General features: G+C 34.7%; 1 protein-coding gene across 5 annotated transcripts; it reads right to left on the bottom strand.

The window, feature by feature from the left end:
• Positions 1-845: 845 nt before the first annotated feature.
• LOC140854376 (NAC domain-containing protein 19-like) lies at positions 846-14,431 on the bottom strand. Of its 5 annotated transcripts, XM_073250293.1 has the most exons (7): positions 12,805-14,427; positions 10,142-10,425; positions 9,790-9,991; positions 6,657-6,934; positions 2,152-2,202; positions 1,719-1,790; positions 846-1,283 (listed from the first exon to the last, which is right to left on the bottom strand). In XM_073250293.1, the coding sequence occupies exons 1-7, from the start codon at positions 13,031-13,033 to the stop codon at positions 1,164-1,166; spliced, it is 1,236 nt and encodes a 411-aa protein (XP_073106394.1). In that variant the 5' UTR covers positions 13,034-14,427; the 3' UTR covers positions 846-1,163. The 5 variants fall into 5 exon arrangements, with proteins under 5 accessions (XP_073106394.1, XP_073106397.1, XP_073106389.1 ...); XM_073250296.1 differs by lacking the exon at positions 2,152-2,202; XM_073250288.1 differs by lacking the exons at positions 846-1,283; positions 1,719-1,790; positions 2,152-2,202 and having other exon boundaries at positions 6,792-9,991; positions 12,805-13,308; positions 14,292-14,431.
• Between the last annotated feature and the right edge of the window lie 3,386 nt (positions 14,432-17,817).

The following is a 17,817-nucleotide window of genomic DNA, read 5'->3' as shown; positions in this document are numbered from 1 at the left end:
CTTTAGTACAGATATTATCTTGGTGAAAATGCATGCCAAACCAGTTATCCCATTAAAGTTATTTAATAGAGTAGCCTATCAAATATTTGAAGCATGTTTATTATTTTTTCTTTTTATCATTTTCCAATAGTTTTGCCTTGTAGGTTGGAGTGACAACTTTATCTTATTTGGAATTATTGTTGGTGGTAGAGTTTTTAGAGGGTCTCCCGACCATAAGCAAATTCAACTTTTCTCGGCTAGACAAGAAGAAAGCCCGTCCTCCACTACATTGGCTTGAAACATGGGTACATGTTGCAGTAAAATGCTTTATGATTACTACCAGCATTGTAGCTCTATGAAAGTTATATAATTGCTAACAGCAGATGTCAAAATTATTATCATAATTTTACCAAAAAGAAATTGTTATCACTTGGAAGATCAGAGCCAGATCCTTTTTAGGTGAGCAAACTTCTTGTGCCCTATTTGATAACGTGTGCATGTATAGGCCCCGATCCGATCTGACCAATGCTTCAATATGATTGGGACTTTATACAACTATGCTGGGTTGGATTTCAGTGGGTAAATGGCAACATGATTGAATGCTCAGTTGGATTCTAATTGAAGTTTGAGCAATCTGACCAAGCCAATTCAAATTTCATTTCCTCTCAATTTGATTGGTCAAGTTCAAAGATGGGTTGGGTTAGAATTGGATAGCCCAAGAAACATGTCAGGTTTTAATCAATAAAAAAAAAAAAAAAAAGAAATATGTTAGGCACAGCTTAGCCTTTGACCAGAACCTCTTTGAGTTACAATGCTAAGGTAATATAACAGTCCAGAAATTTTAATGCATCCAGAAAATATTCATGTTTGAAAGAACTTCTAAATATTTTATTGCCCATCTCTGGCAAGTTGCAAGTTATTTTCCACATCTACTATGATTTACCTTAAACCTAATGAAAGGGATAAAGCCTTTGCTCAAGTAGCAACTCAAATGTAGGTCTGCAATATGAAACATTTTTTTCAGACTTGCAACACTAGGAGTACTAATATGTCAATGAGATAGATGTTTCTCAGTTCTTTCCCAAAGATATTTGACATGTAGCCATGCTACATAACAGTCAACCATGGTTAATATTACTCCCATTGCTAAATGTTCTTACTTACAACACATCAAGGAGAAGATTTTATAACAGGACTCTCCAAAGAAATATTAATTTCCACTGTGCTACCCAGTGAGATGGATTGTGCTTTCTCCAAGTTATCTCCTTCTCACTTCCCTCAGAATTTTCAGGTGCATCTTCCATCTGAAAGGTAAAAGTAACATCTTATTTCCAAATAGAAAGATACAGCTAGTGTCCACCTCAAATAAACAGTTTGGCATCTCTATCTGTATACACGTACATAAGTGGTTGAGGAATTGTCATTATGACTATTCCAAAACAGTAATTGCCATATTGTCTTCTAGCTAGTGAGAATTTATGTTGACAAAATCTGATCTAATGGACTGGGATCGCTACAAAGCCAAAGAAGAGGTCTTACAGGTAGAGGACAGCCCACAAATAACTCCAATTTTGTTACATGTTCCTATGACTTAGCCCGAGTTTTTTCAGAGTTTTCTAGCTGATATGAAGTCAAATAATCTTGTTGAACTCTTTATATATTGCCACGACATGAACATAAAACAACATGTCCCTGAGCAAAATATAATGCTGCATTTAGTCTAAGTGCTGGTTGAGTACCCATAAATTATTTAAACTAGCAGCAGCATCCTCCTGTCTCTTCTGAATTGTGATCCTCAGTTCCTGGAAGTCCTGCAGACATCAATACAGGAAAAATTAGTATTACACACACCAAATAAATAGAGCAAATGATTCAGTGGACTTGCTGATCTCAGTTGCTCCATGTTTTTATGCCAACAAGCACAGCATCATAGAACATCTTTTGTGTTAAGCTATCATAGAAGGCTTGCATCACTTAATCTCATTTAGTTAAATGCTTGGAATGCTCATGTTTCTATGTGCAGTATTTGCTAGTCTTTATTAATACTGATCAAGGTTCTCACCATCTCAGTATTGAATCCCATATCGGTACCATTTTATTACAATATTGGTAGATAGTATAGTACAAGATGGCCAGGCATATTGACAATTGGTATGGTATAAAGATGCATACCAATTTGGTACCAGCATATGGTATGGTACAGCAAACCTTGGCACCGATATTCTAACAAAATGTTAAAATTATGGTTAGTAGAGTTTAAGTTCCTACCATAAAATGCTTTATAGAATAATTTAGAAAGTTCAATACAATGACTACTTTCATTATTCAATAAACGTGGCAGTATATCTATCACACGTTTTACAGTTTTTTTTTTAATTGAAATGGCATTGAATCTCAATTTTCATGTCAACACTCGCTATATATAATGGCTATAAAACCAAAAATCTTTCATCTTTTGAAAGTTAGCTCTTGTTGATTAATATGAGGGTCTAAAGGATTGTAATTAGGCAATTATGACGGTTGACTACAAATAAATAAATGTATCTTTAAAAGTATCTTGTCATATTTAACATTTTTAAGAAGGCAATAAGGTACAAAAATACAGGATATTTAACGATATTCAGATACTATTGGAAAAGATGTTGGAGAAATATAATTAGGTGATCCTAGTATATTATAATGCAGAACCACTATGCATATATTTCCCTCCCCTCCCCTAAGCAAAAACAATAAGCCTACCTGGTTTCAGTATCAGATGTAGAATCAACTACAAAGTTCAAAAACTTCTAAAAGCTCTCCTAACCATCTATGTAACAAATGCATATGTTTATCCGAAGAGAAAAAATGCTTTCCTTAAATTTGCTTGCACTTTCTTTCTTTCTGCACTAAAAAAAATACTAGAAAAATAAACATCTTTTTGATGCTAAGTATCACAAAAAAAATGCCAAACCCAAAATTCAAGTTCTGGCACTTCATAATTCTAATAAAGTAATTCTATGGCAGAAATCCTAAAATAAAAAATTCGAAGCTAAATCATGGATCTGGCTTAGAATAATCTTCAGCATGCCAGCAACCAGCATCATAAGCATCATGTCTACTACGTTCATCAGCATCTAGCTCTTTGGGTTCGATACTATCACTTAAAATATTGTCTATTTCAATTGCTGGTTGATAACAAAGCAGTTTCATTGGATCTATGACTTCATCTCTTTCACTATATGCCATTCCAAACTGGTCCACATGATCTCTGTCAGATGTCGTTGCATTGATCAAGTTCTGCTGGAAACCTTGCCTAATTGAATGATAATTGTGGATGCTCATGATCCCAATATGTTCAGTCATTGGTGCACATGGTGATGGTTGTCTCATGGCATTGAATTCAGCAATTTCAGAGAGCTGTATCGTATCATTGAAGCCAATCATTTGTTCGATTGGTGCTGCGGCAAATCGTGGTGCCATATAGTTGAAATCAGTCATTGGCTCAGTTGGTGATATTGCTATTTTTTGTACCATGCAACCGTGATTATCCATTAGCTCAGCATAGGCTTCTCCTAATTGTGGTATCATTCTATTAAAATCAATCATCTGCCCACTTGGTGCTATTGCTGATGGTTGGAACATACCATTAAATTCAGTCATTCGCATCCCTGCTGCTATTACTAATTATTGTACCATTCTATTAGAATCAATCATTTGCTCACTTAGTGCTATTGCTGATGGTGCGACCATATCATTAAGTTCAGTCAATTGCACATTTGGTATAATTTGCACACTTGGTTCTGCTGCTAATGATAGGACCATACCATTAAATTCAGCTTAGCTTTATAACCCCCCATACTTGGCCAATACCCACGATCCTTTCACATGTCAATAGTGTGGCCATCATAATATTTGTCTCCTTAATATATATCTACTGTCTACCTATTTATCTGTTCCAAATATAGAATGCCAAATAATCGGTCTATGACCATGAATCCATGATCATATAAATTATCTAACCTAAATAAACGATATTAGCAAGTATGCTGTTTCATGATAAAAATAATGCATTGTTTGTATTTCTCTCAAAACCCTAAACATTGAACCCAATTGCAGTAAAAAAGCATCTAACCCCAGCAAGATTATATTTATCTACGTTTCCAAGAATTTAACTAACCATCAAGCATTTGCTGTTGGCCTATGTAGTACTTGGTAATTCGTACCACAGGCTATACCTAGTTAGACATGATATGATTCATGATAACATTCAGGTGCATGTACAGGCCCCGATCAGACCTGACCAATGCTTCAGTATGATTGGAACTTTATACAGCTATGCTGGATTGGATTTTAGTGGGTAAATGGCAACATGATTCAATGCTCGGTTGGATTCTAGTTGAAGTTTGAGCAATCTGACCAAGCCGATCCAAATTTCATTTCCTCTCAATTTGAATGGTCAAGTTCAAAGAAGGGTTAGGTTAGAATTGGGTAGCCCAAGAAATATGTTAGGTTTTTATCAATAAAAAAAGAAATAGAAAAAGAAACATGTTAAGCACAGGTCAGCCCTTGACCAGAACCTCTTTGAATTACAACTAAGGTAATATAGCAGTCGCGCAATTTTAATGCATCTAGAAAAGATTCACTTTTAAAAGAACTTCTAAGGATTTTATTGCCCATCTCTGGCAAGTTGCAAGTTATTTTCCACATCCACTTTTATGTACGTTAAACCTTGGCGCTGATATTCTAACAAAATGTTAAAACTATAGTTAGTAGAGTTTAAGTTCCTACCATAAAAAGCTTCATAGAATACTTTAGAAAGTTCAATATAATGACGACTTTCATTATTCAATAAACATGGCAGTGTATCTACCACATGTTTTACAGATTTCTTTTAATTGAAATGACATTGAATCTCAAATCTCATGGCAACACTCGCTATATAAAATGGCTATAAAACCAAAAATCTTTCATCATTTGAAAGTTAGTTCTTGTTGATTAATATGAGGGTTTAAAGAATTGTAATTAGGCAATCATGACTGTTGACTACTTCAAATAAATAAATATTATCTTTAAAAGTATCTTGTCATGTTTAATATTTTTAAGAAGGCACTAAGCTACAAAAATGCAGGATATTTAAAGATATTCAGATACTGTTGGAAAAGATATTCGAGAAATATAATTAGGTGATCCTAGTATATTATAATGCAGAATCACTATGCATATGTTTCCCTTCCCTCCCCTTAGGAAGAACAATAAGCCTACCTAACTTCAGTATCAAATATAGAATACTAGAATCAACTACAAAGTTCAAAAACTTCTAAAAGCTCTCCTAACCACCTATGTAACAAATGCATATTTTTATCAGAAGAGAGAAAATGCTTTCCTTAAATTTGCTTGCACTTCTTTTCTTTCCGCACTCAAAAAAATACTAGAAAAACAAACACATTTTTTATGCTAAGTATCATAAAAAATGCCAAACCCAAAATTCAAGTTCTTGCACTTCATAATTCTAATATGGTAATTCTATGGAGAAATCCTAAAATGGAAAATCCAAAGCCAAATTATGGATCCGGCTTAGTAAAATTTTCAGCATGCTTGCAACTAGCATCATGTCTATTACGTTCATCAGCATCTAACTCTTTTGGTTCGATACTATCACCTAAAATATTGTCCATTTCAATTGCTGGCTGATAACAAAGTAGTTTCATTGAATCTATGACTTTATCTCTTTCACCATATGCCATTTCAAACGGATCCACATGATCTCTGCTAGATGTTGCATTGCTCAAGTTCTGCTGGAAACCTTGCTCAGTTGAATGATTATTACAAATGCTCATGATCCCATTATATTCAATCATTGGTGCACATGGTGATGGTAGTCTCATAGCATTGAAATCAGCAATTTTAGAGAGCTGTATCATATCATTGAAGTCAATCATTTGTTCGATTGGTGCTGCTACAAATCGTGGTGCCATATAATTAAAATTAGTCATTGACTCAGTTGGAGATATTACTAGTTTTTGTACCATGTAACCATGATTATCCATTAGCTCAGCATAGGCTTCTCCTAATTGTGATATCATTCCATTAAAATCAATCATCTGCCCACTTGGTGCTGTTGCTGATGGTTGGAACATACCATTAAATTCAATCATTTGCATCCTTGCTGCTACTGCTAATTGTTATAGCATTCCATCAGAATCAATCATTTACTCACTTGGTGCTATTGCTGATGATGCGACCATATCATTAAGTTCAGTCGATTGTATGCTTGGTGTAATTTGCACACTTGATTCTGCTGCTAATAATGGGACCATACTACCATTAAATTTAGTAATTTGCACATCTAGTGCTGCTACTAATCGTTGTGCCATAATGACATTACCATAGCTACCATTTGAGTCAATAAAAGTCTGATAGCTTTGATTATTATTTATATCTTGTTCAGTTGGCATGTCTGATTGAGCTTGAGAAATTTTTTGTAGCTTATGAGGATTATCTACAGCACCCTTTTTCTTATGAATGCAGCATAAGACCCAATCATCAAGCTGAAAGAGGGAGAAAAAAAAAACAATGTCAGCTTTATAAGTATGTTTAATGCACGATTTTGTTATAAAAAGAAACATGTCCAAAAGATAATAAGGAAGAATAATAAATACTTATAAAGCTCGCTTTACCTTAAATCATTGTTCACTTACCTTCATTGAATCACCAGGCTTGCAAGTTGTGATCTCACTTATATACTCTTGCATTGTCCAGTCAGTCTTTACACCATTTTTTTTAGCCTTTCCTCTATAGTATACCAAAGTTTTTTTCACTCCCACTAGCTCATCATCACTGTAGATTTTCTTTTCAGACCCTTTGGCTTTCCAATATCCACCGCCAGCAGTGCAAGCTGGACGGCTCCCATTTGGATACTTGCGTGTTCTTGAAGTAAAGAAATAAAATTTTTCTTCTCTAGAAAGCTCGTAATTTCCTAAAACAAAGAACAAATAAAACCAGCAATAAAAGGATAAAATGGGCGTTCCCCAATTTAAAGACAAAACAGCATCACTTGAACTTAGAATGGTAAGAACAAATAAAACAAAACATTGCCCTGAAGCTCGTAGGGAGAAAAATGTATTCTTTTGAAAAAAATGAAGAGCGGTGAACTAAAATAATGCCATTATCTTTATTGAAATCTGGAGTCTGGTAGTATATTTTTTGAAAAAGATTCTAGTAATGTGATTTGGAAGAGTAATGCTAGAATCTAGACCAGTTTATGCCAAAGTTTCTAATGGTTCTCATTATTTTTATGTATATATATTGGTAGACACACACATACACACATAAATATATGCATGTATGCATACATATACATACATACACACACACATACATATATACATACATATATGTATATAAATACATACATACAAACATACATACATATCCATATACATATGTCTCCTTAATATATATCTGCTGTCTATCTATTTATCTGTTCCAAATATAGAATGCCAAATAATCGGTCTGTGACTATGAATCCATGATCATATAAATTGTCTAACCTAAATAAACGGTATTAGCAAGTATGCTGTTTCATGATAAAAATAATGTATCGTTTGTATTTCTCTCAAAACCCTAAACATTGAACCCAATTGCAGTAAAAAAGCATCTAACCGCAGCAAGATTATATTTATCTACATTTCCAAGAATTTAACTAACCATCAAGTATTTGCTGTTGGCCTATGTAGTACTTGGTAATTCATACCACAGGCTATACCTAGTTAGACATGATATGATTCATGATAACATTCAGACGCATCTACAGGCCCCAATCAGATCTGACCAATGCTTTAGTATGATTGAAACTTTATACGACTGTGCTGGGTTGGATTTAAGTGGGTAAATGGCAACATGATTCAATGCTTAGTTGGATTCTAGTTAAAGTTTGAGCAATCTGACCAAGCCAATCTAAATTTTATTTCCTCTCACTTTGAATGGTCAAGTTCAAAGAAGGGTTAGGTCAGAATTGGGTAGCCCAAGAAACATGTTAGGTTTTTATCAATAAAAAAAGCAAAAGAAACATGTGAGGCACATGTTAGCCCTTGATCGGAACCTCTTTGAGTTGCAAGTAAGGTAATATAGCAGTCCAGCAATTTTAATGCATCTAGAAAAGATTCACTTTTGAAAGAACTTCTAAGGATTTTATTGTCCATCTCTGGCAAGTTGCAAGTTATTTTCCACATCCACTTTTATGTACCTTAAAACTATAGTTAGTAGAGTTTAAGTTCCTACCATAAAAAGCTTCAAAGAATATTTTAGAAAGTTCAATACAATGACGACTTTCATTATTCAATAAACATGGCAGTGTATCTACCACATGTTTTACAGATTTCTTTTAATTGAAATGACATTGAATCTCAAATCTCATGGCAACACTCGCTATATAAAATGGCTATAAAACCAAAAATCTTTCATCATTTGAAAGTTAGTTCTTGTTGATTAATATGAGGGTTTAAAGAATTGTAATTAGGCAATCATGACTGTTGACTACTTCAAATAAATAAATATATCTTTAAAAGTATCTTGTCATGTTTAATGTTTTTAAGAAAGCATTAAGCTACAAAAATGCAGGATATTTAAAGATATTCAGATACAGTTGGAAAAGATGTTGGAGAAATATAATTAGGTGATCCTAGCATATTATAATGCAGAATCACTATGCATATATTTCTCTTCCATCCCCTTAGCAAGAACAACAAGCCTACCTAACTTCAGTATCAGATGTAGAATACTAGAATCAACTACAAAGTTCCAAAACTTCTAAAAGCTCTCCTAACCATCTATGTAACAAATGTATATTTTATCAGAAGAGAGAAAATGCTTTCCTTAAATTTGCACTTCTTTTCTTTCTACACCCAAAAAAAAATACTAGAAAAACAAACACCTTTTTGATGCTCAGTATCACAAAAAATGCCAAACCCAAAATTCAAGTTCTTGCACTTCATAATTCTAATAAGGTAATTCTATGGAGAAATCCTAAAATCACAAATCCAAAGCCAAATCATGGATCCAGCTTACTAAAATCTTCAGCATGCCTGCAACCAACATCATGTCTACTACGTTCATCAGCATGTAACTCTTTTGGTTCAATACTATCACTTAAAACATCGTGTATTTCAATTGCTGGCTCATAACAAAGCAGTTTCATTGGACCTATGACTTCATCTCTTTCACCATATGCCATTCCAAACTGATCCACATGATCTTTACCAGATATCATTGCATTGCTCAAGTTCTGTTGGAAACTTTGCTCGGTTGAATGATTATTGCAGATGCTCATGATCCCATTATGTTCAGTCATTGGTGGTGATGGTTGTCTCATAGCATTGAAATCAGCAATTTCAGAGAGCTGTGTCTTATCATAGAAGCCCATCATTTGTTCGATTGGAGCTGCTGCAAATCGTGGTGCCATATAATTGAAATCAGTCATTGGCTCAGTTGGAGATATTGCTGATTTTTGTACCATGCAATCATGATTATCCATTAGCTCAGCATAGGCTTCTCCTAATTGTGGCATCCTTCTATTAAAATCAATCATCTGTCCACTTGGTGCTATTGCTGATGGTTGGAACATACCATTAAATTCAGTCATTTGCATCCTTGTTGCTACTGCAAATTGTTGTAGCATTCCATTAGAACCAATCATTTGATCACTTGGTGCTATTATTGATGGTGCGACCATATCATTAAGTTCAGTTAATTGCATGCTTGGTGTAATTTGCACACTTGGTTCTGCTGCTAATGATGGGACCATACTACCATTAAATTCAGTAATTTGCATACCTGGTGCTGCTACTAATCGTTGTACCATAATGGCATTATCATAGCCACCATTTGAGTCAATAAAAGTCTGATAGCTTTGATTATTCTTTGCATCTTGTTCGGTTGGCATGTTTGATTGAGCTTGAGAAATATTCTGTAGGTTGTGAGGATTGTCTATAGCACCTCTTTTCTTATGAATGCAGCATAAAACCCAATCATCAAGCTGAAAGAGAGAGATAGAAGAAACAATATCAGCTTTATAAGTATGTTTAATGTGTGATTTTGTTATAAAGAGAAATATATCCAAAAAATAATAAGAAAGAACAATAAATACTTATAAAGCTCGCTTTACATTAAATCATTATTCACTTACCTTCATTGAATCACCAGGCTTGCAAGTTGTGATCTCACTTATATACTCTTGCATTATCCAGTCAGTCTTTACACCATCATTTTCTTTAGCCTTTCCTCTATAGTATACCAAGGTTTTTTTCACTCCCACTAGCTCATCATCATCATTGTAGATTTTCTTTTCAGACCCTGTGGCTTTCCAATATCCACCACCAGCAGCACGAGCTGGACGGCTCCCATTTGGATATTTGCGTGTTCTTGAAGTGAAGAAATAAAATTTTTCTTCTCCAGAAAGCTCGTAATTTCCTAGAACAAAGAACAAATAAAAACAGCAATAAAAGGATAGAATGGGCGTTCACCAATTTAAAGACAAAACGGTATCACTTGAACTTAGAATGGTAAGAACAAATAAAACAAAACATTGCCCTGAAGCTCATAGAGAGAAAATGTATTCCTTTGAAGAAAATGAAGAGGAGCGGTGAGCTAAAATAATGTCATTTATCTTTATTGAAATCTGGAGTCTGGTAGTATATTTTCTGAAAAAGATTCTAGTAGTGTGATTTGGAGGAGTAATGCTGGAATCTAGACTAAGTTATGCCAAAGTTTATAATGGTTCTCATTACTTTTATGTATATATATAGGTAGACACATGCATACACACATAAATATATGCATGTATGCATACGTATACATACAAAATACATACATACACACACACACACATACATATATACATACATATCCATATACATATAATGAACTAATATTTTAATCATAGAACATTGTTTGATTTGAAAAACTAATTTTTTTAAGTGAAAGAAAAAGGAGAAAATAAGGCTGTTATTCTTCCATTATAAACTGTTATCTTCATTACTCTTTTTCAAATAAACACAACATATGTGGTGGTACTAAGTTTATAACATCATTTCAAACAAATAAAAAGGCTAAGTTAATAACATAGTATCGCTGTAATGATGACAAACAACTGTGCCATTCAGGTTTTTCAAGTTTCCAACAAGCATATTATTGGTTGTTCAAGAAGGGCCCTGTACCACCAAAATCAAATGCTGTGCAGACTTAATCTAAAGTGCTAGACCATGGTAATGGGCTCATTCTGAAATCTTGTTTTCATTTACACTTGTGCATTGTGCTCTACACGTCATCTATTTTTAGCTATAATATCAGAAACATAGTTCAAGGAAGCAAATAATTTTTATAATCTCAGCTGCTGAGTGCATGTTACCATAGCTGCAGCATAGAAACTAACTCGGAACTAAAATCTCAGGAAAGACAGAGGAAAAAGAAAGGACAAAAAAAAAAAACATTCTATTCTTTACCAGTAAATAAAGAAACTACAATTTTTGTTAAATGGGTTCATGGAAGCACATTGGTTCTGAACCTTTAATGGTTAAGGAGATTGCTCCCATCTTTGAGGCCGTAGGTTAAAAACGTGGCTGGCTCCTATGGGAGTGCTTACAATAATGTAATTGTCAGGTAAGTACCAGATGTAGTCGGTAAATACTAACCTTATGTTGTGAATACTGAACAAGTCTGCCAGGTGATGCATGGTTGGCCTACCATGCTGACAGTTTCAGGGGGGACAAATAACTGCACTAGAGGGGTCTATTATTTGACGAAATCAAAGTGTTTAAACTTCAGTTGGTAGAAAGGTTAGAATTTAAAAAAAAAATAAGGGCCTGTTTAGATATTTCTACAGAATAAGGCCAAAAATTCTGTGAGAATTGATTCTATTAGTCCATCTATCTTGGGCTTCCTAAGATCCTAGCCTTTGAGATAGGAGGTTTTGGGTTGGATGGTATTTGGTTGATACAGAGCCATGCTTAAATGGACGATGCAATCCACAAATTCTGCAATCTTGTAGGAACTTCCAAACAAATCCTAAAAAGGAAGCTGGAACATTCACCTATTAATTTTTCTCAATCTCATACTTCTTTATTGGATACTTATCACATATAAACAATTTTTTTTAAAGAAAAAAACTAAAACTATTGAACTAAGATATTCCATATAAAAATATCTATAATTTTTTATGAGAAGCAAGGAAAAAAAAGATCTCACAAAGAAGAATTATGTGATAAACATGTCATAAACAATAAGGTATATTATATGTGAAACATGCATAAACCATTAGATATCAAGTTGTTTTATATATTCTTAATTAAAAAAAAAAAACTTCTTTCCTGAGCACTAACACATATAATAATTTTTTTTAAAAAAAAAAACTTAAACTATTGAAGCATTGAACTAAGATATTCCATGAAAAATATATACTTTTTTGATAGCAAGCAAAGGAAAAAAGATCCTCATAGAAGAATTACATGATAAACATGTCATAAACAATAAGATTTTACATGTCAAACATGCATAAACCACTAGATATGAAGTTGTTTTATATATTCTAAATAAAAATTTCTTTGATGAGTACCTAACATATATAAACCAATTTTTTTTAAAAAAACTAAAACTATTGAACTAAGATATTCCATGAAATATATATATTTTTTTGATTGCAAGGAAGGAAAAAAAAAATCTCACGTAGAAGAATTGCATAACAAACATGTCATAAACAATAAGATATTACAGTTGAAACATACATAAGTCGTTAGATATTGAGTTGCTCTGTATATTTCTAAATTATAGAGAAAAAGAAATTATGGTACTAACCAACTAGTTCTTCCGGGTCGTAATCATAAAGATTGACATCCTTGAATACATTGTAAAGCAATGGCTCACCCTTGATCTTGCGGTCGAGATACAAACGTATCAGCTCTTGATCGTTCGGGTTGAAGTTAAAGCCAGGAGGAAACCTCAAAGAAGGGCCGCTATTCTCCCCCTCTGGAACTCCATATCTTTGGTGAATCACTGCTTCAATATTTTCTGGGTCCATCTCCATGTATGGCTGAGCTTTTGGTGGCCTCAAAGCTACTACTGTTCCACCAAAAACTGGAAAAAAAAAGAAAATTTATAGTCGCCGGTGCCCAAGCTGCCGCGAGAGTCCAAGTACGTTTAAACGCGCCGAGGTCCGCCTTTCCGCACCGCGCGCAAGGATACGCGAGTCCACCGTTGGATCACCCACCGATCGACGGTGTGCATCCGCCCGAAGGGAGTCCATCTTTGGACCGAAGTGCACAATCCGTCTCCGATACAAATAACCAGAGCTGTACTCTACTGAAAGTTTGAGATCCATCCAGAGTCTTGAGAATATGCTCTATTCCAACTATTTAAATCTAATATATATATATAGATATATATTAAAATGGATGCAAGACCTCGGCGGACCAGCGATGACTTGATGTGGGTAAAATTCCTAAGCATGTAACATGAATCTACGCAAGTTTCTGAGTGAATTGCACAGCTCAGGAGGGAAGCGCGATCTTGGTAATAGTAAGCGTGCAAGCCTTATGCAGCCCAGCCAGTATGCATCATGGGCTGGTTCTTATTTCTCAGGGCCTGAAAGCGTTCAGGGTCGAATCCAAGGTTGGGCCAGGCCGAGACTAATTCTCCTCGTGGCCTCAGGTTGGGCCTGGTCACAAGCACGTTAGAAATGGAGACGCTTGAATCGCTTCATTTTAGAATCCTCCACCGGACATTATTATATATTGGACATCCCTTCTTAACAATAATTGTGATGCAGCCTAAGACATGGGGGTTTTAGTATTAATAGCTACTAGATCTCTGCCATAGCCCCTGTTCTCCTTCCATTCGACCACGTTGTCTGGTGTTGTCCATACATGCGATCTAAATGATTCCAAGACAGCTTTGCAGCAACCCTTTCTTTTTCTGAAAAGAAAAGGGAAATGATCCAAAAAAAGAAAATTCGACACTTTCACCTCTCAGCTCACTGAGCATTTTTCTTCTAATTACATGGTTATTATCTGTTCTCCAACAACCACCTAAAGTTAAAATTTTCTTCTCCATATATTTTGGACCTTGCAATCACCTTATATATATATATTCATTACTTCAATTCATTCCAATATTCTCACTTCCTTTTTTAGGGTTTAAGTTCGCGACCAAGAGTGATGTTTCTCTGCTACACAAGAATATAAACTTTGAAGCTTTTCGATGCAATTAGAGGGGCAATAATTGATCGAACCATGTCTGGAATTCTGGATAAGCAGTGGAAGAGGCATTCTGGGAAGTAAGAGTACCTAGAACAAATTCTTGAAAGAAGGACCATCGGAATATTGCATGATGTTGTACCATCCACTGTGCTACCCAGTGAGATGGATTGTGCTTTCTCCAAGTTATCTCCTTCTCACTTCCCTCAGAATTTTCAGGTGCATCTTCCATCTGAAAGGTAAAAGTAACATCTTATTTCCAAATAGAAAGATACAGCTAGTGTCCACCTCAAATAAACAGTTTGGCATCTCTATCTGTATACACGTACATAAGTGGTTGAGGAATTGTCATTATTACTATTCCAAAACAGTAATTGCCATATTGTCTTGTAGCTAGTGAGAATTTATGTTGAAAAAATCTGATCTAATGGACTGGGATCGCTACAAAACCAAAGAAGAGGTCTTACAGGTAGAGGACAGCCCACAAATAACTCCAATTTTGTTACATGTTCCTATGACTTAGCCCGAGTTTTTTCAGAGTTTTCTAGCTGATATGAAGTCAAATAATCTTGTTGAACTCTTTATATATTGCCACGACATGAACATAAAACAACATGTCCCTGAGCCAAATATAATGCTGCATTTAGTCTAAGTGCTGGTTGAGTACCCATAAATTATTTAAACTAGCAGCAGCATCCTCCTGTCTCTTCCGAATTGTGATCCTCAGTTCCTGGAAGTCCTGCAGCCATCAATACAGGAAAAATTAGTATTACATACACCAAATAAATAGAGCAAATGATTCAGTGGACTTACTGATCTCAGTTGCTCCAGCTTGGTATTGAGGGGCTTCTTAAGCTCTGAGAGCCCCTGAATGTGATGTCGCAGTCGGTAACCAATGTTCACTCATCACAGACCCAGAACACGGTGAACTATATCCAGTGGGTCCATCAAGCTGGAGTCCATCTTTGAAAAAACAAATGCATAGAGAAAAGATCAAAAGCTCTATAACGTTCTTCCTATGGTAAGAAGTATACATATAACTGAAATACAAATTGCTGACAAATTGTGATACCCATGCAATTAATGAATATTTATTACTGAAGTAATGGAAAGAATCTTAGGTCAGAACATAATATTCACCGATGGCAGATTTTCTTATCAAACTATGACCGGTATACATGTCAAGTTTATTCGCCTGATCATAATTGTTCTGCAGACAATGAAATAAAGTATTGAAGATTATGACAGCAAAGTTAAATGATGGAAACGGTTTGCCTCGCAATATGATGCAAGGCACAACAAGGGCACATTGAAGGAATTCAAGAATGTGATTCAGGTTAATTGTTGGATTTGACTCTGCACCCTCTTAGTACCCATCAACACATGGATGTGCTGCATCATAATGCAAACTAAACAAGTTCTTTAAATAATATCAAAGATAACAATCTTATCATTAGTGGGAAAAGATGTAGTTTTGATATGGTGCCTTTACAAATTGCTGTCTTTTGTTTACTTCAGCCACTATGTATTGCCGCGCCACCTATTACCAGCGAGATCCTTAATTCATTATTATTTGATACACAGCCTCCTTCTCTTTAAAAATTTCAACAACTCACTAGGTCCTGCTTAGTTCACTATGATTAATGTCTATGAAAAAATTTGTTATGATAGTTTTAATATCCATGTTTTTATGCCAACAAGCGCAGCATCATAGAACATCTTTTGTGTTAAGCTATCATAGAAGGCTTGCATCACTTAATCTCATTTAGTTAAATGCTTGGAATGCTCATGTTTCTATGTGCAGTATTTGCTAGTCTTTATTAATACTGATCAAGGTTCTCACTATCTCAGTATTGGATCCCATATCGGTATTATTTTATTACAATGTTGGTAGATATTATAGTACAAGATGGCCAGGCATATTGACAATTGGTATGGTATAAAGATGCATACCAATTTGGTACCAGCATATGGTACGGTACAGCAAACCTTGGCACCGATATTTTAACAAAATGTTAAAATTATGGTTCGTAGAGTTTAAGTTCCTACCATAAAATACTTTATAGAATAGTTTAGAAAGTTCAATACAATGACTACTTTCATTATTCAATAAACGTGGCAGTATATCTATCACACGTTTTACAGATTTTTTTTTTAATTGAAATGGCATTGAATCTCAATTTTCATGTCAACACTCGCTATATAAAATGGCTATAAAACCAAAAATCTTTCATCTTTTGAAAGTTAGCTCTTGTTGATTAATATGAGGGTTTAAAGGATTGTAATTAGGCAATTATGACTGTTGACTACTTCAAATAAATAAATATATCTTTAAAAGTATCTTGTCATATTTAACGTTTTTAAGAAAGCAATAAGCTACAAAAATACAGGATATTTAATGATATTCAGATACTATTGGAAAAGATGTTGGAGAAATATAATTAGGTGATCCTAGTATATTATAATGCAAAACCACTATGCATATATTTCCCTCCCCTCCCCTGAGCAAAAACAATAAGCCTACCTGGTTTCAGTATCAGATGTAGAATCAACTACAAAGTTCAAAAACTTCTAAAAGCTCTCCTAACCATCTATGTAACAAATGCATATTTTTATCAGAAGAGAGAAAATGCTTTCCTTAAATTTGCTTGCACTTTCTTTCTTTCTGCACTCTAAAAAATACTGGAAAAATAAACATCTTTTTGATGCTAAGTATCACAAAAAAATGCCAAACCCAAAATTCAAGTTCTGGCACTTCATAATTCTAATAAAGTAATTCTATGGCAGAAATCCTAAAATGAAAAATCCGAAGCTAAATCATGGATCTGGCTTAGAAAAATCTTCAGCATGCCAGCAACCAGCATCATAAGCATCATGTCTACTACGTTCATCAGCATCTAGCTCTTTTGGTTCGATACTATCACTTAAAATATTGTCTATTTCAATTGCTGGTGGATAACAAAGCAGTTTCATTGGATCTATGACTTCATCTCTTTCACCATATGCCATTCCAAACTGGTCCACATGATCTCTGTCAGATGTCGTTGCATTGATCAAGTTCTACTGGAAACCTTGCCCAGTTGAATGATAATTGTGGATGCTCATGATCCCAATATGTTCAGTCATTGGTGCACATGGTGATGGTTGTCTCATGGCATTGAAATCAGCAATTTCAGAGAGCTGTATCGTATCATTGAAGCCAATCATTTGTTCGATTGGTGCTGCGGCAAATCGTGGTGCCATATAGTTGAAATCAGTCATTGGCTCAGTTGGTGATATTGCTGTTTTTTGTACCATGCAACCATGATTATCCATTAGCTCAGCATAAGCTTCTCCTAATTGTGGTGTCATTCTATTAAAATCAATCATCTGCCCACTTTGTGCTATTGCTGATGGTTGGAACATACCATTAAATTCAGTCATTCACATCCTTGCTGCTATTACTAATTATTGTACCATTCCATTAGAATCAATCATTTGCTCACTTAGTGCTATTGCTGATGGTGCGACCATATCATTAAGTTCAGTCAATTGCACATTTGGTGTAATTTTCACACTTGGTTCTGCTGCTAATGATGGGACCATACCATTAAATTCAGCTTAGCTTTATAACCCC

Source organism: Elaeis guineensis, chromosome 1 (assembly GCF_000442705.2).
Source record: "Elaeis guineensis isolate ETL-2024a chromosome 1, EG11, whole genome shotgun sequence".
In the NCBI taxonomy this organism is placed as follows: Eukaryota; Viridiplantae; Streptophyta; class Magnoliopsida; order Arecales; family Arecaceae; genus Elaeis; species Elaeis guineensis.
This window is presented reverse-complemented; position numbering and strand designations above follow the sequence as displayed.

What these genes read in the sequence shown, in the direction of transcription:
- LOC140854376 (XM_073250288.1), bottom strand. Translation starts at nt 13,033, where the DNA reads ATGGAGATGGACCCAGAAAATATTGAAGCAGTGATTCACCAAAGATAT. An exon ending in CGACCCGGAAGAACTAGTTG is followed by an intron (nt 10,426 to 12,804) that starts GTTAGTACCATA and finishes TCTTTGTTCTAG; the next exon opens with GAAATTACGAGCTTTCTGGA. An exon ending in AGCCTGGTGATTCAATGAAG is followed by an intron (nt 9,992 to 10,141) that starts GTAAGTGAATAA and finishes TCTCTCTTTCAG; the next exon opens with CTTGATGATTGGGTTTTATG.